The 21,818-nt window shown below is 41.2% G+C and overlaps 1 protein-coding gene across 17 annotated transcripts in view; it reads left to right on the forward strand.

The window, feature by feature from the left end:
- Positions 1–2,522: 2,522 nt before the first annotated feature.
- The window catches only part of Scaf8 (SR-related CTD-associated factor 8), a 188,191-nt gene continuing 168,895 nt past the window's right edge, over positions 2,523–21,818 (forward strand). For 7 of the 17 annotated variants that reach the window (XR_010062890.1, XR_010062896.1, XR_010062898.1 and 4 more), the window contains exon 1: positions 2,534–2,982. Coding sequence is in view for 11 of the 17 variants with exons in the window: in XM_063280845.1 (XP_063136915.1) it covers positions 2,953–2,982 (30 nt within the window). In the remaining 6 variants the exon portion in view is untranslated. 17 annotated transcript variants of the gene reach the window in all.

The raw sequence follows: 21,818 nt of genomic DNA on the forward strand, positions 1-21,818 counted from the left end.
AGTACCTTGGATCGAATCTTAGTCAATGTAATCCTTCCAAGCCCCATGACAAGGTAGAACTCATCTTCTCCTTCCTGTTGAAACCTGAATCGGATTAAGTTGGCCTAAGAACTTTGCCAGAAAATTCAGCACGCATATGTAATCAGAGAGAGCTGCAGCAGGATGCTTCATTTTCCCGGGCTTCATTGCAGAATAAAACTGAACTTACCTTTGGCAACAAAAATAGCATCCTTTTTCAATGAAGCATGGTTTACTCTCGAAAGGAAAAATCTAAATGTCTTCCAAAAATAAAAACAGTTTGGCGACTGTCCTCACTGCTTTTAGCCTGCACGTTTTGGAATGTGCTGGGCTCTCAGCCTCAGCCTGTTGTATCCTACCTGTGCAGGTTTGATGAGTCAGTCTGTGGTAACTGTGTCATAGTCACAGGGGCATCAGCAGTACACATATGCTTGCCCACTCTTCAAGAGCCCTGGAGCTCTCCATCATGAGATCGGGCTGCTGGTAGGATCAATCTCTCCTCCGACTTCACCATGTCTTCCCTTTGTGGGTCTCTGTATCCTCCTGTCTTCTGGCACCCGGATTAGGGTCTTGTTAGCCTAGTTCTAACTGAACTAACTACCCCTGTAAAGACTTACTTCTGAGTACAGTCAGAATTTTTAACATGGAATACTTGGGGGACAGAGTGCTTGCCTAGGGTGTGTAGCTAAACATATATAATGTGGTATGAGTGGCATTTACATTCTGGAGGTGTGTTTAGCTGCATACAAACCTTGTAAATGGTCCAGATGCCAAGACTCTAGATTCTTCTAAGTTTTTCCTTCCCCCTTGCTTTGTTTCTATGGACTGCCCCCTTCCCCTCACAGTCCTCTAGTATTTCTCTGGATGTGGAATCTTTCTAGATCAGATTGCACAGTAGGTCAACTTGTTAGGGCTCGGTGATTTACACTGCATTTTGTTCTGTGTTACTGAGTGAATATGGCCAAAGTAGGAATTCTTATGACAGCCTGGCTTGAGTAAGGCTGAATGTGAGCCTCAAGTCCTAGCATCACTTCATCAGACTTCTTGAAAGGTCAGCTATGAGAAAGCAACCAACCATGATCAACAGCAGCTAGCTAAGGGAACTGGCACAAGGCACTCCGGTGAGCAAACGCTCGCTCTCTGTTGTCAAGGGACTGTGTGGAAGGTGGCATGTGCAGAGGCAGCAGTGCCTTCATACTGCTGCAAGACCAAAGGATGTATTTATTTATTTTTTTATTTATTTATTTATTTTTTTTGGTTCTTTTTTTCGGAGCTGGGGACCAAACCCAGGGCCTTGTGCTTCCTAGGTAAGCGCTCTACCACTGAGCTAAATCCCCAGCCCCCAAAGGATGTATTTAAAGGGCAATGGAAAAGTATTGCTGGGGGTTTAAGCAAGGGGTGTGTCTAAAGTAGATCATTTTGGCTACTGTCCTAGAGACAGCAGGATCATCAGGGTTAGGCCTGTGAGCGCTGGAGGAGGTGGAGATGACTTGGTTTTGAGATAGCAGGTGAAAAAAAAAATGTAAGCTTCCCATCCTAATTTTTACCCTCGAAACAGCCAGCACCAGGAGCAAAGCTGTGAATGAAGCGGACTTAAAGATTGTTTCACAGGGCTCTGGACTTAGCTCTTAGGAAATACTTTAATCTAAAGCAACCCATTTTTCTCTCCCTTTTCGTTTTGCATGAATTTGGGGAGGAGCGATGGCAAATGACTTTCAACAAGGGTGGTAGTATGTGTGGGTGCGTTCACTGAGAACAATCGTTCCCCGATCCCGGTTTAACTTCAAGCAAGCACTAAGCGGCTTCACCAGTAGTAGCACGTCTCGATCCTAAAATCCGCAATCATCCTCTGCTCCGATAACTTGGGGCCAAATTCCTTGGGAATAACCCGCTTCCTAAAAAACAAACAAACAAACAAACAAACAACCCAAACAACAACAAAACGGGTTGCATTTCCGCGTCCAAACGGGGGCGTTATGGGTTCCTTCCCGCCTCCGGGATGCCCAGGCCCGGCTCGCACTCTCGCATTTCCCAGACGGCGGTTGCCCGCGTCCCGAGCCAGCTTTTGTGTGCAGCGTTTGCTCCCCGCCACTAGGACTCCAAGGCACACGGTGGCGACGAGGAATCTAAGTCAATACTCGCTAAAGTTCTCAAAGGCACTTCAACCCCGCCTCCACGGCAGGCGCCATCCCACCGGGAAGCAGCAACGGAGACACCGTAGTTTCCGCCATTCCGTCTTTCCCCTGCACTTTGGGTTTTTCTCAGAGCAACGCTCACCGGCGGGACCAGCCACCGAGAGTCCCTCTGTCCGCGCCGCAGCGCTCACTCCCGCAGCCGGGGACGCGGGCAGCACAGAGCCCGGGTCCCCCTCTCCCGCCGCAGCGACTCCGGCCTCTCTGGCCTGTACCGTCTCGATGGTATGGCGCGGCCGCAGGCCTCGCGCGGCCTGGTCGCCAGGGGGCGCGCTGGCCGGCGCCGCCGACTCTGAGTGCGCGGCTCGACCGCGTCCGCCATATTGGATGCCGCAGCCGCCGCGGTCAGCGCTTCCTCCTGTGTCTTCGCTGCGCGTTGCAGGTTCCCGCGGCCTAGGCGGCAGGGAGGTGACACAGGAGCCCGTGGGAGGAAGAGGAAGGAGGAGAAGGGGGTGGAGAGTGGAGGGGGCCGAAGCTTGAGTGTGGAGGCCGCTTCCGAGCGGGGCGGAGAAGCAGAGAAGGCGCCGCGCCAGCCCCTCCCCCGCCGCCGACCCGCCCCGGCGGCCTCGGTCCTGCTCGCTGCGCCCGCCCCGCGGCCATGCCGGGACCTCACGGGCGCTGAGGAGCGTCTCCAGCTAGCCGTGCTCCGCGGCCTCCTGGGCCCGTCGCCCGCCCTTCCGCACGCAACGCGCCCAGCCGCCGCCTCTTCCTTCGCCGGGCCCCGGGCCTCTGCGCAGACAACATGGAGGCCGTGAAGACCTTCAACAGCGAGGTTCGTACCGCAACCCGGCCTCCCCGCCAGGCCAGGCCCGGGGCTCGCGTGCTGAGCAAGGGCGCGGGCCGCACGCAGCTCCCCCGGGTTGGGCGACGGTGGCTGGGCGGCCGTGGGGGAGGGGAACGTCCCGCGCCCCTCCCCGGGCCGGCCTGAGGGAGGGCCAGGGGAGGGCCGGTCCCCGAGGCGGCCGCGCCACGCTCCCGGGTGGGTTCCACAGAGGCCTTTCCCTCCCACCCGCTCCCGCGCCCAGCCCGTGGCCTTGCAGGGTCTGAACTGTTGCAGGACATCACTCTGCAGGTCCTCCCGGGTGACTGAGGAAGCTGACACACGGATGCGAGGCCCTGGAGAGGACCCACGGGGTGGTGATCCGCGGTCACGTTACACGTAGTGTTTATTATTGAGGTTCTGTTGACTAGGTGACTTGCCAGCCAGCCAGGGACCTCGCTAATTGGATGGTTGGTAGGGAGGCAACATCATTCTGCAATCTCTCCCTCCCTTTTCTTTTTAAAAAATTCTGCTTGCTCTTCTGATCATCTGTTAGGGATAAAGAGACGAATATTAGGGAGACGTTGTGCACCCAGAAGGGGGGAAAGAAGCTGGGAGAGTCATTTGCCACGGGTTCATTCACGTGTCAGGCTAAGCAGATTTTTTTTTTAATGTAGGTGTCCATTTTTTTACTGTTTACTGAATTTACTGATCTGATTGGAAGACAGGCTTTGAAAACATACAGTTTCTTTTTAAGGAATAATAGCTATTCGGATATTAAATGTAGCAAATACAGGGTCAGCGTTATCTTGTACCTTTTAGAAACGCATGCATATTTAAATGCATGCTAACTAATTAGCATAGTTTTCAGAACTTTTGATTTGGGAGTGTTAATGCTCAGTAATAAGACTATTAATGTCTTAAGCACATGAGTTTTTAAAATAGTATTTGTGGATGTCCAAATGGGACAGCGCTCTTAAATGCCTTTCTGCAGTTTCATCTTTTGTTTTGTTTTTTGTTTATGGTAGGTAGCATTGGGAAATGCTGCAAAAGGGGTTGTTGAAAGTTAGATAAAGTTCTCGAATATGCATATTACTTTAAGTAGTGGTGAACTTCCTGATACTGACCAATTCTTTTGGAAATCTTGTGAATTTATAACTGATAATATGGACAGTTATCCTCTTAAGAAACTTAATTCTCCCTCCCAATGATATATATTTAGGATATGGAATAAAAGTTTAGTGAAAATGTAATTAGCTATTTTTAATATTTTGTAACTGTATAAGAAAACAGCCGTGTTGCCTTTTAATTTGCTGCATACCGCACTAATAATCACGTTCTTTACTTACAAAGAAGTCCTTTCTTCTGTGGGCCTGGTGGTGAATGCCTTTGATGATGCTAGTTCTCAAGAAAGGCAGAGGAAGGCGGGTCTCTGGGAGTTCAGGGCCAGCCTGGTCTACATAGAGAGTTCCAGGACAGCTAGAACCATAATAGAGAGATTGTCAAACCAAAACAGCAGCAGTAACAAGAAACCTCTTATTTCCCAATTACTGAACTCATCCCTTTTCCCTTTTCCACTGTGCTTAATTCTCTTCTTTGTTTAGGACATTCCTAAGGTGTCTGCCCTCCTCCCCACAATGATAGGTGTAAACAAGTGTTAGTGCTCTGAGAGCACGCAAGGGTAGTGTGGAGAAGGAACTGTGAGGTGGGCTGTGTTGGAAGGATAAGGGCTGATGGTGTGTGTCTTCTGGAGCAGCCGTCACTGTAGCACTGCTTCCCTCTCTTCCTGTTTCCCTGAGGATTTCAGACTACTTAGACTACTACTACTTTACCTTCTATCTTGATAGGATGTTACCAGTTTGAAGTGGAGTTAGTTTAAAAGTAGAGGATGGACTCAAAGTTGAGGAGAAGTACCCTAGACTGGAAGTTGTAGGCAAGGGTCCACAGCTGAGATAGATGTCCCAGTCCTCTTTATTTTGGGAGAGGTCCTCACTAAGATTGCCTAGGCTGGTAACACTTGAGCTCACTCTGTAGTCCAGGCACGAGTTGTATTTATTATTTGATACTCCTGCCTCAGCTTCTCTGGTAGCAGGATTATATAGGCTTGCACCAGGCTTGGTTCTGTATACTTTTGTTTAAGCACAGAATGTATAGCCTTGGTTAATGTAGAAAAGAAAAAATTGATTCTAACGTTTTGCATATATGGCTGCTGTGGTGCATGTTTTGTTAATGCAATTGAGCACTGGAGTAGCTCATTCATTACTGTTCTATTAAGTCGGGTTTTGCAAGGTACAAAAAAGAGAAGGAGTCTGATTACAGGCTTGGGAGGAAATCATGTTTTCAAGTGCTCACAGTGAATTTGGCTTTTAAAGCATCAACATTTAGCTCATGGTAATAATAACTATTATTAGTATTGTTGAGACAGGGTCTTACTGATGTCTCAGCTTCCTGAGTGCTGGGATTACAGGTGTGTGGCACACTCCTGGCTAGCTCAAAAAAGTATCATTACTATTTGGTAGCAAGACATTTTTAAACCTTCAAATGCTTAAAATATGAAAGTTGGGTGTCCTGATACACACTTTGTAATTCTAGCACCTAAGAGGTTGAGACAGGAGGATTGCTCTGAATTTGAGGCTGGTCTGGGCTATATACTTTGTTCTACACCAGACTAAGCCATATTGCACAATCCTATCTGAAACAAAAGCAAAACAAATAGATGTTTAGAATAAGAAATGTTAGCAAAGGCTTGCTAATTCTCAGGCCTTATAATTATATCCTATATAATTATATAATTCTCAGTCTTACTTTATATTCAGCAGAGAACATTAACTTGGAAATAGCATGCTAGAGATTGTGAAGCTAAGAATACAGTTTTTTTATTTATTTAAAATTAATCTGCAAACTGTGAATGAATTTCAGTCTGAGTTATCATCTATCATCTTCCTCCTAATTTCTCAAAGGGCTTCTCTGTCCTTCACCACTATATTAAAGATTATTATATCAGGAGAGCCTTTGTTCAAGAATTTTGGAGTAAATTCCTCCTCATTATCCTTAGCTGAATGAGGTTTAGTCCCATGGCCTTTATTGTCAGTTCTGATACAGTGAGAGAAAGTTTGTTCTTACTTTAGAAGACTCATGAGGATCAGAGTGTGAGGGGAGCAGCTAAAGCAGATGGAATGATGTGGAATTAGTCAGTGTGAAGGACTCTGTTTGCTTAGTCAGTTCTTACAGAGACTTGGAGTCCTCACCTACTGAGAAGGACAGCCTAATGGCAGGACTGCCCTGAGTGTGGGAGCATCTGCATGTGAGCAGCTATGTATACTGTGCCGAAGGCTACTATCTGGAGGCCTAATAGGGGCCTCCTCTCTCATGCCTTGGTTTTGAAAAGGGAAAGGGAAGGGAATGGCTTTATATGATAAATACCTTCTTTAGAAAATGTCAGTGCAATTGGGGAAGAAAATTTAAAACTCACTGTTTAAGGTAATACGTGAAAAGTGTAAGAGTGGGTTAGCAGTGGTTATGTCTGGACAAAACTAGAGGAGGAGAATTATTAGTTAAGTATTTATTAGTCATTTAATTTAAAAATTAAAAAAAACTAGTATATTTTTCACACATCAAAAAATTCTTAGTAACTCTTTAACATAGTAAGATCTTTGTTGGCGATGGATTTTTGTAGCTGGTTTTTAATAGCTGCTTATGGTAGTGTAGACCACTTGGTCCATAACATACTTCATTTTTCTTGCTCTGAATGGGCTGAGTAGGCAGTAGGACATCTATGGATTTAAAATGCTGGAAGATTCGTTACAGGCTAAGTCTTAGATTTACCTTGGTTTCTAAATTCTGACAAGATTCTTTTATCATCTTTCTAAAAATCGACCAATCTTTTTAAGATAGAGTATTGGTAGTCTACCAATAGTAGGCTTTTGACGTAGAGCATTGGCTACCTCAGCTGGAACTGTATGTAGAGGAGGCTAGTCTAGAATTTAGAAGACTTTTTGCCTTTACATCCCCTATGTTTGAAGTGAGGTCACAGGCTCGTGCAGCATATCTGGCCCTGGTTATCCTTGTTAGGGTGTCTGTGGCGGTCTTCTGACTTTGGCATTCTTTGGTTAATTGGCTATCTTTCTCTGAAAGATACACACTTGGAAGACTCGCTCTAATATCCAATACATTTTCTTAGTATACATTTCACTTCCAGCTTTGTATTCTGAGGGGTGGTTTGTATAAATAACTACAGAACTTCTTATAACCTTCCCATCAGTATCTAGTAGTAGCCATGGGTTGGTTGAAGCATGAAACGTGTAGAATAACATGAAACATTTGCTTTAGGTTTGTAAACTTTTGCTCTATGGCTCAGGAAAAAACACTGATGGGAAGCATTTGCAGAACATTTCTCTTTATTTTCATCTTTTAGAGCTGTGTTACCTTTTCTCTGTTGTCTTGTTTTGTAGGGGACTAGTATGGTTTGGTTAATAGAATCAGGCTGTAGATTTCTTTCCATGTTGTTGAAAATTATTTAAAGACGGAACATACTTAGTGCTTTAAATTAAGGAAGCCCTCACTAACAATCCTTCTTTCGCTCCAGTGGCGTAGATTGTGCTTCCTGACTTGGCCCTGCTCTTAGTGGAAGCTGTGTAACTGCTGTGTGGAGCACTCGGAGTCCGTCCTTCAGCAGCAGCTCTGCTTTTACTGACTAGGTGCCGTGTAGCTCTCTCTCTCTCTTGGTGGCATCCAACTCTGTCTTTAGCTTATCAATTTCTCATATGGGAGGAATAACAATCTTGTTGAGAATTATGAATTTAGGTTTCATTCAGTTGTCTTATAGCATTCTGTACTTCGCATGCGATGATGACTTGACTTTTAAGCACTTAGTCTTTACTGCCGATACAGGCTCAGTGAGAACAGTGCCAGCATTGCTTCAGATCCTCAGTGCACAGGGCACTGTAGAGTACACTGTAGAGCCACAGGCCTGTCTGTCTCAAGCAAACGGGGAAGGATGCTATACTTGGTAGCTGGTGATGGTAGCTAACGTTTCTGCACATTTGCTTTTAAAATACAGAAGGGATTTTCTTTTCTTGTACTTGAGTATTCGGTTAGTGGGAACTCTTTGACTTAATTGAATACAGTTATGTTTACGAGGAACAAATACGTCTAAATATTGCTTTAAACGTAATTTTTAGGACATTGTAGAAATATAGATTAAGTGAAAATTTTAAGTCAGAACTCTTTTATTTTTAATTTTCACCAAAGTATGGGGTGAAATGCAAGGGGTAGTTCTCTGCTGAGGGTTTCAGTTAGGGCAGATCATAGTTTTATGTTGGGTAGTAATTGTGTTCAAGGTATTTTGGATTACTGCTGTAAAATAATTAAACAGTTCTATTCTTACAGTAATAAAATTTAGACTATAAGAGTGACTCAGATTGAGTAGATTTTTGATACTGTATGATTTGAGTGTATATAATCTCAACAATACAGGATCACAAAAAGTTGTCACTTGAAATTCATATGTTCTAGACTAGCATTAGGTTTGTTAGAGTAATTCTGTTGATATTTAAGGGACTTGTATATCTTCACTTTCCTGAACAGTCAGTCATATTTTATGATCATTTGCAGTACATAATTTAGAATTAATGATGATTTCATTACTTCCATATGTGATTTCAGATATCTCTTTCTAGGGCCAGATTTGCTGTTAATGGACAGTTTCTAACTCATAGTATTTATGACGAAAATGTAATCAACCATGACCTTGAACACTGGCTGAGCTCAGACTCTAGTGAGCTCATTTTGTCTGTTTTTGTTTTCTCAACATCTTTCTCTACTCCTCTCTCTCAGGATTGTGCCTCTACTCCTGCTTGTACAGACTGCTTTCCAGCAGCATGGACACAAGAAGCATAGTAAGATGACTGTGCCCGCATAAGGCAGGCTCTGGGGAAATGTTAGGTATACTGTGGTAGTGAAATTCTGTATTGCTTGTATGTATGGGTAGTACTTGGGAAGCAGATAGAATTTGCCACTTACAACGTATTAGTACTTTTATAAAGATCATCTAGGGAATAAAACTTAATTGCTTTATAAGAAATGTTGCTATATCTTTAAAATGGGGAAGAAGTTACTGGACTTAATGAGCATGTGCCATAGATTGCATTAAATTTACTTGCATTCTGTACTACATAATTTCACTACATTTTTGATATCAATTTTAATATGACCTACTTACCTCATAATTTAATGGTTGGAAATAAATTAATGAGGTGTGCTATAGGAGTAGAGAAACAAACTAAATCAGATTTTATATTTTTCTAATAGAGGGGTAAGTTATGGTGCAGATGTCTGAATTTAAAGAAGTTAGGACTGGTGAACAGTATTCTGTAGCCTGGGGTTGCTTACAAGATCTGTCTCAAACTTGATGGGAAACATGGTGTTTGGTCTTTGTGATTTACATTTTATGCATGTATTTCATTTTATTAAACTCGTAAAACCAAGTAAAGGTGTAGGAATGGTTTATAAGTGTACCCACTGTGGATCATGAGCTAGGAGTGAGAAATAGATGGCGTATCTTCTCTGAGACAGCACTGATGAGGGAATGTGTGTCAAGCAAGTGCTTGCAGCCTGCACCTTACCTTGTTTGCCACTTCTATAGTTTGATTTTGAAAGGGCTATGATTGCATTCTTTGATGTATTGTTAGTTATTTAGTGACTGTTTACCTTATACCAGGAAGTTGCCTATCTTCTTAGATATGGTGATAACCAGAAAAACAAAAGACTCCTCTCAGAGGTTATGTTCCTGTGCCCTTTTCTCCTCAGCCTTCCTGCAGAGCCAGGCAGGCAAGGCAGGCAGGCAGACAGGCAGGCCCTTGGTTCCAGCATTCTTGGCTTCTGGGATCTTTCTTTCTAGGCCCAGTTCTGCTGGCCAGCCCAAGTGCTAACCTCCTAGAACCAGATTGCTCTGCCCCTGCAGGGCTGGCTATAGACTCAGCAGGGAGGTGGCCAGTTGTCCCAAGAGTGGGGTATATGACCATGCTGCTGAATCTTATTTGAAAATTATTGACATTATTTAAAAAATTCCTTCATTTATTTTTTAAAAATAACAGCTATTATAAGCTGCAGTTTTGTTTTTTTTTTTTTTTTTGTTTTTTGTTTTTTGTTTTTTGGGTTTTTTTTTTTTTGGTTCTTTTTTTCAGAGCTGGGGACCGAACCCAGGGCCTTGTGCTTCCTAGGCAAGCGCTCTACCACTGAGCTAAATCCCCAACCCCATAAGCTGCAGTTTTAAGGGTCAGTTCTTCTGTAATTGAGATAGAGTTACTCCATGGGTAACGTCTGTTAATGGGCAACAAAAGCTTAAGTTTTGGAAAAGTAGTCGATTTTTATTTAAAATATTTCCCTTGATCTAACACCTTCTGAAATTGGTGTGTTCCTTAGAGGTCCTTTTCTTCCCTACAGCCAAAGGACAAAACTCTTGAAGTCACATACTTTTGTGTGTACAGCTTGGGAATACGGTAGACACCTCTGCATGGTGACACTGGAAAGAAAGATTGCCCCAAACTGCCTCAATGGCTTTCTTTAATGTACTAATGTGGTTTTGATGCCATAAAGTTGACACAGCATTGGGATTAATCAAGTAGTTCAAGTGTTCAGTAAAAATCCTCCCAGAAATTTTATTTCTTCAGACTGAGCCTAGGGCCTTGGGCATGGTGAGCTCCTCAACACTGAGCTCGGCTGTTAGCCACGAAGTAATTTTTATTTAATCTTTTCTCCCTTTAACATAAATATTAAATTCAAGTTAAAAATTTTGCAGACAAAACCTCTATATATTAAATTATCTTTATAACACCTGTTCACTTTGTTGGAAATGTCTAGTTCACATTTTTTTTAGAACTTTTATAAAAATGAGTGACTTTTATAATAGTCATCCCTGGAGGTCTGAGGGGATTGATTTCAGGACAACATCCTCTCCTCCTTTGCAGATACTCAGTTCTTAGATGTTTAAGTCTCTTACAGAAAAAGGCATATGATTTGCATATAACCTATTCTCATATTCCTATAATTTACAGTTATGTCTAGATTACGTCTAATACTGAATACAGTGTAAACACCATGCATTTACGAAATAGTATTGGTTAGGGAATAATAGGAAAAGCCTCTATGTGTTCTGAATGAATAGTTTCCCTGATGATTTTTAAGCGGTAGTTGAAGTCATTGATGCAGAGGCCACAGTTATGGAGGGATGCTTGTGTTTATTGTGTTAAACTCTTCCTTTTCCCAAAAAGTTAGTAATTTTCAGCCACTCTTTAGAACAGTGTGAAAGGCTAGGAGGGTGCTGTTCATGTGCAGATGGGAAACTGAGGTTGACCCTGTGAAAAGCACTTTGAAGTACTGAACAGAAACAGACAGGTGTGATTTAGCCCTATACAGATATCCTCGCCCTTTGGGTTCTTTTGTTTTTGTTTTTTAATTTTTAATGATGGAAACAAAAATACACCTAAAAGTAACAATTTTGGAAAAACCTATTTGTTGTTCCTTATCTTGTATCATTCTTCAGGCTTGACCTTGGCCTCTCCCTTGTGTTTCCTAGCTGGGTCTCTAAAGACATCCTTTTTGACAACAGTTTTGTTCAAGAGGATACCCACAGTGTACCTTGTGGGTAAGAGGGATCGTAGTTACAAACTTCCATAAAGGTCTAGATCTTTTGGCATTTTTCTTCTTGCCCATGATAGTTAATACTTTCTGAGGATAGAATTGAATGTCCCATTTCTGCAGAGAACAAAGACAGAGCTGCTCAGAAATTTGTAAATTGAAAGGTTCTGAGTTGACTTTTACAGACGAACCATGTCCTGGCTCAATTTCAGAAAGCTGGCCGCCAGTAAGCCATAGCTTACAGGTTCTGCTCAAAGGACTCTGCTTGTCTTGAAGGGTTCCAGAGGCTTAGAGTCCAAACTCATCCAGTAACCCACCCATGGGGTATAATGGTGAGGGACTAAAGGACCATCTGCAGCAGGCCTTTGCCAAGGGACCCATTGCTCTTTAGTGACTTTATTGGCGTCATGTCTATATACAGTTCAGTTTTTCTTAATTATTTGAACCATACCCATTGGAAAGCTGGAAGGAAAAAAAAGACCTAGGTGCAAACTTTATTCTTTTTTATTATTTTAGGTATTTGAGTGCTTTGCCTGTATGAATGCATTGAGTGGGTACCTGACAGAGTCTGAAGAGAGTGCCGGGTCCCCTGGCACTGGAGTTAGAGATGACCGTGAAACACTGTGTGGGTGCTGAGGATTGAGCCTGAGCCCTCTGAAGAGCAGTACTCTAACTGCTAAGCCATCTTTCCAGCCCAAGAGTCTTTGTGTTAAACACATGTACTTTCTACACGTAACACACAAACACAATTTTTCCTGAATATTTGAGAGTAAATTCTAATCCAGAGTGCCAGTTACCTTTGAATAGCTCTTTATTTTCCTTTAAAAGGATATTTGCCTAATCATACTACAATGTTACTGGTTTGTTCAATATTGATGAAATTATTGTTGGAAATCTTTTCCAAATTTCATTATACTTCGTACTCATAGTCGTTCTTACAGAATAATTCTATTATCATGTCTTAATAATTGTCTCACCTTTTTAAATTTGAAATAGTTACTGGTTCTTTTCTATGAGCTTGAGGTGGTAGTATTGGATGACAGCAGGACAATTTAGAATTCTCTCCATATTGTCTTGTCTGCTGCATAGGTTCATGTTCTGCATCTTTGTCTGGAGTCCTTCAAAAGTAACATTGCGCATCCTCACTTATGACCGTCTGTGTCATTAGCAGGAATGGGGGCTCTTGGCTACAGGTTTCTTTGCTTTCTTTACCTTTGTACCATGTCTCTCTTTTAAAAAAAATTTTTTTTAAGATTTTTTTTTTAATGTATATAAGTACACTGTAGCTGTCCTAGACAAACCAGAAGAGGGTATCAGATTCCATTACAGATGGTTGTGAGCCACCATGTGGTTGCTGAGAATTGAACTCAGGACCTCTGGAAGGGCAGTCAATACTCTTAACCACTGAGCCATCTCTCTAGCCCGTGTACCATGTCTCTTATTGGGGAGATATTTTGATGAAAATATAAAAAAAAATCACCAAAATTTTGCCTACTTGTTTGAGCATACATTTATTTCTTGTCTGGGTTGGTTAGTAGTAATATAATTAAGTGTATTTTTTAAGTTCGTTGTGTTTATTTCTTTGCATCCATGAGAGCTTTTTCTTGTCTCATATAGTTGTATGCATTGTAAACTAAACTCATGAATTCTTTTTTATTCATTGGCCTTTAAAGATCTCCCACAATTCGTTTTAACCCATCGGAGCTTCTTCAAGCTGACCGTGGGCACTTTGATAAATGCTGGTCAGTTTTTGGAATAGTCCCCTATTTTCTAACACAGTGAGATATTTCTTCCCAAACCTTCACTGGCCATTTCTCCAAGATGCCCAAGCTTCTTTTGGTAGCTATATGTGTGTTGTCAGATCAAGCTAGATATTTTATTTTACACACTTACAAACAGTTCTAGACACATGTACAAAGCCATCATCAGACCTTCCCAAAGTCCATATGTGTTCACTTTCCCTCATACTGAGAACCCTGGCTTCTATTCTCTACAGCAGCGGGTCTCAGCCTTCCTAATGCTGTGATTCTTTAACACAGTCCCTCATGGTGTGGAGACCCCAGCCATAAAATCATTTTCATTGCTACTTCATAACTATAACTTTTGCTACTGTTAGGAATTGTAATGTAAATATCTGATATGCAGGATATCTGATGTGACCTCTGTAAAAGGTTCATTTGACCCCTGAGGGGTAACAGCCTACAGACTGAGAACTGATCTATAGTGTGCTTATAATTGATGTCATTCAGTGGACTGGAGGGTGAGATCTCACACTTTATTTAGGCTACATAACTTCTGAGTAGCTGAATTAGTACAAATTAGTAGCCTGTTTTTCTTCTTAGTCTCATTTGTCTGTCTCTGTACTCAAGGTGGAGCTCACCACTATGCAGCTAACTTCCTGCCTCAGCCTCCTCAGGACTGGAACTATAAATCTGTGAACCACCATGCCCAGCTACATTTATACACTTATGTAATTCACTGTTCTTGTTTAATGGGATGGATTATTTTTTTTAAGTGACAGTCTCACTAGGTATTCTTGCTGGTCAGGAACTCACTGTGTAGACCAGGGTCTTCAAACTCAAGAGATTCACTTGCTTCTACCTCCTGACTGCTAGAGTCTAGGTGTGTGTTAGCACACCTGTCCAAGATGGGTCTTTTTTAAAAAATGTGGCTGCTGTCAAAGGAAGTTGGGACAGAATATCAGTTATGCAAGGAGAGATGTGGCCTACCACTCAGTACAGTTAGACAAGACCCTGGTGGAGGATCACTTAGTTATTCATCCCAGTGAATATGTTTGTAATCTTTCTTTTTAACCTACATTTAGTTGATTCTTTTAGAAAATAGAGGTAATAGTAGCTTTTAGCTACTTTTACTTGGTTTGATGTTTGATATAATCTAATAATTTTATAAAGCATTTGGAAAGCTAAAGAATATTATTTATAGAATTTGGTGTTTAGAGGAAACCATGAAGGAAAGGCAGTTTTCCAAGATAAAACATGGAAACATGTAGTGTAATTGTGAGTATCTTGTCCTGGAAAGCCTCTTGGTATTTTTCCATATTTTAGTAATAGGTAAAAGTTACAGACATTTAGTTCAAAAGAATTTGGTAGATGATGTTGTGCATATTTTCCAAATTGAAGGAGAGTTGACCAAGATTGTTCATTGATAGACAGTAACAATGTTTGAACATTAAGTATTTTAGACCAATATTAACTTTGGTCACTATTACCAAGGTTTTACTAAGTCTAGCAAAAGCTTTTGAGAAACTCAACCCTAAACAGAAATAATGTAATTTTTACTAGGATGTGTAACATATCTGTTTCATATTCATAGACATTCACACATGTCTTAGTTGAGGTTTTATTGCTGTGAAGAGATACCATGATCACAGGAGCTATAAAGGAAAATATTTAATTGGGGCTAATGGTTTAGCCCATTATCTTCATGGTGGCAAGCAGGCAGACATGGTGCTGGAGAAGGAGCTGATAGTTTTCATCTGGATCAGCCGGCAGCTTAAGAAGATTGTCAGCTACATTGGGTGAAGCTTGAGCAAAAGAGGCCTCAAAGCTCCCAACCCCAAGACTACACAAGGCCATACCTCCTAATGGTGATATGGGTCTGTGTAAACCACCATACCACACATACTGAACATGCACATACATAAGAAAGTACATACATGTGGAAAGTTTGGAAGGCATCCTGCCAGCCTTTAACAGTGGTTAATTTTGAAGACTTCTGGAAGTAGTAGGAGTGCAGGGATTGATAGCTTTATAAATATAAAAGTTCCACAGCATTTTCTAGCATGCTGTTTATTTGTAATACTTTGTCCAGACTCAAAATAGTGTGTCCTTTAGTTTTGGGAAGAAAGGCAGAGTTCGTGTATTTTAACAATTTCAGTCAGTGTTTCTTATTGTAAATGGACTTATTGTAAAGGGTTTTGAGTTCTAAAGCCTAGTTGAGGATTGCATAAAATTCATGTTTAGGTGAATTTTATCAAGTTATGTGGTAAGTAGATTCACAAACTCCTTTAAGTTTTTGGTTAAGTTGTGTTTGGTTATTAGGTTGACACCATCGCATAGTATGTTTCCCCAATCCATCTTTCCTAGGGACCAATTCATTGTGTACATTTACATGGTTCCAAGTGGATAGACTTGTTTTCTTTCTGTTTGTGTTTTGTTCATGTTTTTATAGTACTTAGTTATTTTTATGTTATGTGTATGGGTGTTTTATCTGCATGTACGTCTGTGTATCAGTTGCACCTCGGCTTTTGTGAGTGGCCATTCACGTTCTGGGAATTGACTTGGATCCTTTGGAAGCGCTTGAATGCTCCTGCCAGCCCCGTTTGTTGTTTAGCCAAGGGTTTGCTCTGTAGCCCAGCTACCTTGAACTCGCTCCCTGTTTCTGTTCCCCATACTGGGGTTACAGGCATGGGCCTCCATACTTGTCTAGTTTTGCCTTGGAAACTTAAAACACTTCTGTGAGCCAAAAGACTGTGTGAAGCATGAGCCGACAACATATTTGATGTGCTTCTATAAAAGTTTTAATTTAGTTGTCACCTTACAAATGGAGAAAATTCAGATGCCAACCACCCTCACAGGCCATTCTGAAGGAGAAGGTGGTTGAGTGGCCCTAGCATGGCTGACACTCACCTGCGAGGTGCCTCAGATCTGAAAAGTGTTCTCGCCTGCAGCTGTTTCTTTCAGGTCTTCATATTGGATCTTCGCACCTCTGAAAGTTTGATCTGAAGATCTGTGGCTCTTGTTTTAACGTCCCGCTAGTGCTCAGCATTTCTTTATCGCGTCTGTTGCCTCTTCAGGAATGACTACCGCCTCTTTTGATTGTGTTTTATTCAGTCCTACCTTGTCTAGATACTTTGCAGTCATTTTGCTGTCAGCCTAATCTACATTTTCCTCAACTCACTTCTTGCTTTTTACCTCAGTTTACTTGGGAAGTAAAGCCATATTCCTAAATTCTGACACAGAAAATGGGGGTTTCCTCCATCTTCTTGAGAGTAAAACCCAGCGAACTGCTTTTTAACATATTCCGTAGCCTCCCATCCTTTTTATTTGGCTTATTAAATCTCGACTCTGTATACATTCCTTCTCCTTTGACTTGCTGCTGTCATTTTACACTGGCTTCTAGTCTTTCTTTAATTTAGTAGAGATCTTTTCTTCAGTTTTGCATAAATCACTTATGTTTTTAAAGCTTTCAAGTTGGGCATTATGGCATATACCTTTAATCCTATCACCTGGGAGACAGAGGTAAGCAAATCTCTGTGAATTCAAAGACCAGATTGGTCTGCATAAACTAGTTCAAGGCTAGGAGAGACCCTGTCTCAAAACAAAAACTAAAAAACACTTTTTCTAAAATGGATTCTTATTTTAGAGTTTGACTATAAGGCTTTCTATATGACTACAAGAGGGAGTAAAAACTCACAGTGCACGTGGCAGTCAGATATAAGCTGTGGTGCCACGGTTCACATGGAGAGACCAGAGGACAAGTTGTGGAGTTTTCTCATCTGTATGTGTGTTCTAGGGACTGAACTCATGTTATCAGGCTACATGGAAAGCACTTTTGCGAGCCACCTTGCCTACTTCCCCCAGATTATTTTATTATAAAACATCACAGATGATGTTAGTGATTACTTGAGGAAAGCATTGTGGTGCAGTGATCTTTCCTTCTCTCCCATTTGTATCCTCATGTTGGTGAGTGACTGGAAAGCCTTTAGTCCTACCAGAGCAGAGTACCAAGTTTTTGAAAGTTAAAATAATACAGGAAGAAATTTATACCAGTTCCCATGGCTTTGGCATTACACATCTTTGACTGAAGTCAATCTGCATTCAAGTGAATTTAGTCATAAAGAAGTTAAGTAAATTCATTCTGCTAGCAAATTTTGGCTATCTAATTACTTTTAGGGTCTATGTGTATGTATTTAGGTAAATATTAGTCATTGTGGATGATATGGAAAAAAGATAAAACAACTTTCATGGCTGTTGTTTAATGTGAGGTCAGAGTAGCTGGGGAGGGAAGGAGATAGCTCCGGGTGTTTGTAAAAATGCTGGCATTAGGTTAAGATTTTAGATGTAAGAGGGATTCACTTTCCACATTTGTCTCAATACACAACATCCTGTTTGGTACCACTGTACTTTTGTGCTACTTTATATTTGTTAATCTCTTTTTTGGGGGGAGGAGGTGTTTTGAGACAGGGTTTCTCTGTGTAGCCGTGGCTGTTGTAGAACTAGACTGCGCTGGCCTTGAAGGTTATTTGAGAGATTTTGCTTTGAGCGAGTAGTATTACCTAGACAATTTAATGTTTTCTTTATCTTGTAACTTCTTAATCCTACCTTTTGATAGCTGTGGGCTATAGCATTGTCTTTCAGAAAATACTTAATTTCTTGGGGCTGGAGAGATGGTAAGGGAGCTAAGAGCACATGCTCCTGCAGAGTCTGTGTGCTTACTCCTTACTCCAGTTACATGGTATCCGATGCCCTCTTTGGCCTCCACAGGCACCAGGTGCACACAGTGTCCCGTCTGTACACAGGCAAACCACTCTTACACATGGAATAAAAATAGTTAAAAAATACTTAGTGTGGCTTACAATCCAAAAATCTAGTATGTGTCCTGATTAAGTAGTCAACAGGTCTGATGAAGTGTTGCTGAAGATTGATCATTGTGCTTCATCTTTTCTGTTGAAGCAGGGTTTGATGGCACGGAGATAGGAGGATTGCTACAAGTTCGATGCTGACTTTGAGTACATAGGGTGACATTTTATGGGCTGGGAGAGGGAGAGATGGTAGGGTTTGTTTTGCTTTTAGAAAATTTTTTATGTTTATTTTATCTAATTGACAATTTTTTGAATGTTTTTGTATTTAGTTCTTATGTTTAGGTTATTGTGATAAATAAAAATGTTTGCTTATTATTTAATGTATTAGATATTTCTATTATTTTTTAAAGATTTGTTTGTTTATTTTATGTATGCAAGAACACTGTAACTCTTCAGACACACCAGACAAGGGGATCAGATCTCATTACAGATGGTTGTGAGCCACCATGTGGTTGCTGGGAATTGAACTCAGGACTTCTGGAACAGCAGTCACTGCTCTTAACCACTGAGCCATCTATGTCTTCAGCCCCCCATTTTTGTTATTTCTAAGATACATAAGAACACTTATACATAAGAAATAAGAGGACTGGAGAGATGGCACTCACCTTCTATACCCTTCCCACTTCCTGTAACGCCTCCTCTTACATTGTAGACAAATTACCTGGTGTGCGTTTGTGTATTTCAGATATGTCAGAGAGAGAGAGAGACAGAGACAGAGACAGAGACAGAGGCAGAGAGATGGAGACAGAGAGAGACAGAGAGACAGGGAGACAGAGAGAGAGGACAGGGACAGAGAATGAGTTTTCACATTCTTATTAGACATTATTTTTTCCTCCCCTTCCTTTCCTCTTTCCTTTTATGAGACAAGATTTCTTTATGTATCCATGGCCATTTTGCAACTCAGTCTGTAGACCAGGCTGGCCTGGAAATCAGAGATCCAACTGCCTGTCTCCTGAGTGCTGGGATTACAGGTGTGTTGTAAACCACAGCCTTCCAGCCCATGTTAGAGCCAGTAAAAAAGAAACAGAAGCAGATAGAAAAGATTCTGTCCTTGCCTTCTCCCTCTTCTCCTTCCCATCTTCCAGCATCCTTTTGTCTGATATCCTGATTGGCCACAGGTTAGGCCTCTGCTGGTTCCTATGCTTACGTTGGGTGCACTGCTCTTTGGCTGTCTTCTGGCCTGCTCTTTTACTTTTGAGTCGCCAGATAGTTTTGTTTAGTCCAGAGTTTTCAGCTGCTGTCAGGGAGGGGCTGCAGAAGGGGACATGTATTTGACCTTGGCCAGAACTGTGTACTTTTAACCCTCTCATTCCAAGGATTTGGAAAGGAGGCACACATTTGCTGACTGAAAGGACTTTTATGTACACAGGTTTTTGTGACTTAAATAAAGTTCTTTAAATAATATTTATAGGGAAAGATGATGTTTATTTTTTGCTACAAATGGAATTTTGAACTTAGATTCTAAAATATTTTCCTTTTAAGTAGCCTTCAAAACTGTGATACTATCTTTAGGCATTTACTATACTTGAAAAATAGGATTCTTAATTTAATTATAATTCATATGATAGTGCTTATAGCCCATAGGAAGGATGTCTAGCTATAAAACATCAAAATTCATGTTGTTGTTATAATAGTGTTTTTGTTTTTGTTTTTTGTTTTTTCTTTTTTTTTCGGAGCTGGAGACCGAACCCAGGGCCTTGCGGTTGCTAGGCAAGCGCTCTACCACTGAGCTAAATCCCCAACCCCTATAATAGTGTTGATAGCCATTTTTACTTATAATTTTTGACTCTGGGGATTGTGCCACCAGGAGTCACATGCTAAATGTCAAATCTGCTACTCAAACTGCTTTAGGTTAGGGTATTAGGAAAATAAGTATCCCCTCTTTGAATATCTTGTACTTTGAAGAATGTTTTAGGTTTTTTTAATTCAGAGACAGATGGACAGAATTGCACACTCTTCTGTGTGCTGTTACAGTCCTCACTATATCTTCCTCTATTTTAGACTGTTAGTCCATTAGATTATTGTCTACCTCCAGAAGCATGTGAGTTTAATGACAAGACTTGTTGGCCCATCTTACATTCCTGGTTTTGGATGAATGCTGTGCTGTCAGATTATACATATGTTGTTCTTCCTTCTTTCTGTTTTTTAAAACATTACAGATTTTCCATATTAAAATATTTTAAAATAGAAAATGGTCAGTCAGAGATAACTCAGTAGGTAAAAGCCACTTGCTGTCAAGGCAGATGATCTGACCCACATGGTAGGAGAGAACTCCTGAAAGTTGTTGTCTGACTTCTGCTGGCACGTGTATACACTCACACACGAATAAATGTAATTAAAGTATGTTTTTTGTTTTTTTTTTTGGTTCTTTTTTTTTCGGAGCTGGGGACCGAACCCAGGGCCTTGTGCTTCCTAGGTAAGCGCTCTACCACTGAGCTAAATCCCCAGCCCCTTAAAGTATGTTTTAATGGGAAAAAAGATAAACATGCCTTTAAAAAGGGCAACTATGTTGATCATAGTTTATTTTTATTATAAGTCATTTTTTGTTTTGTTGTTTTATAATTACATATTCCGTTTCCCCTTTGCCTTTGGATTACTTTGTCCTGAGTCCTTCAGTATGAAGTAGTGACTCAGCCTTTGCCTTTGAAAGTCCAGTCTGGAATTCCCAAAAATGTGACATCTGCTACCAGCCCTGACTCTTGAAAATATGGCTTTTAAAGACTAAAATTCTTGGTAAAATTTTTGAGACGAGTTAAGAGAATGTCAGTGATCTAAATAAAATAATTTTGAAGTTGCTTGACAAAATTCATTAAGTATGACAGCCACGTGAGCCATATTCATCCATCCTTTATCTTGGGAGTTGAGGCTTGAGAACAATTCTCTTTAAAAAGTGTACAAAGCTCTTGTGTGACTTCTCCCAAAGAGTCAGGAACTGATGTCTGTTCCCTTCAGGTAAGGCATGTGGGAGAGGATTGTGTCCAAGTGTGGCTCAGTGATCTGAACTTATTGAGGTCACTTAGAAGAGCATGGTGACTTAAAGACAGCTGAAAGGTTCTTCACAGCATGGTTGATAGTTGGGACCCTGGAGTTGACTGCTCAGCTTCTAGGCTGCTTTACAAAGTTTTCTCCCACCAGTTCTTTACTGCTTCCATAACTGTGGGGAGGACCTCATGAGACTTGGAGCATTTTGAGACCTTTGAGATTTTATTTGTTTGTTTGTTTGTTTTTCAAAACTTGGTTTCTCAGTGGTAGCTTTGGCTGCCCTGGAACTCACTTTGTAGATCAGGCAGGCCTTAAACTCAGAGGTTTCCCCTGCCTGTGCCTTCTGAGTGCTGGGTTTAAAGGTGTATACCACCATACCTTGCTTTTTTAGATAACAGTTTTATTGAGACATATTCACACTATACATTTCATCTTTTAAAGTGTACAACACATAGGCTTTTATAGATTACACTAATTATTCTTTAAACTATAGTAACCCGGTGCTTTCTGTGTGTCTGTGTTGGGTGAACCTCACACAAGTTTGAAGAAATAATCTACCAATCTATATCTTAGTATTTTATCTGCCCCCTCTTTTGTAATGTTCTGAGCTTGGTCTGGTGACAAC

This window comes from Rattus norvegicus, chromosome 1, assembly GCF_036323735.1.
Source record: "Rattus norvegicus strain BN/NHsdMcwi chromosome 1, GRCr8, whole genome shotgun sequence".
Taxonomy (NCBI): domain Eukaryota; kingdom Metazoa; phylum Chordata; class Mammalia; order Rodentia; family Muridae; genus Rattus; species Rattus norvegicus.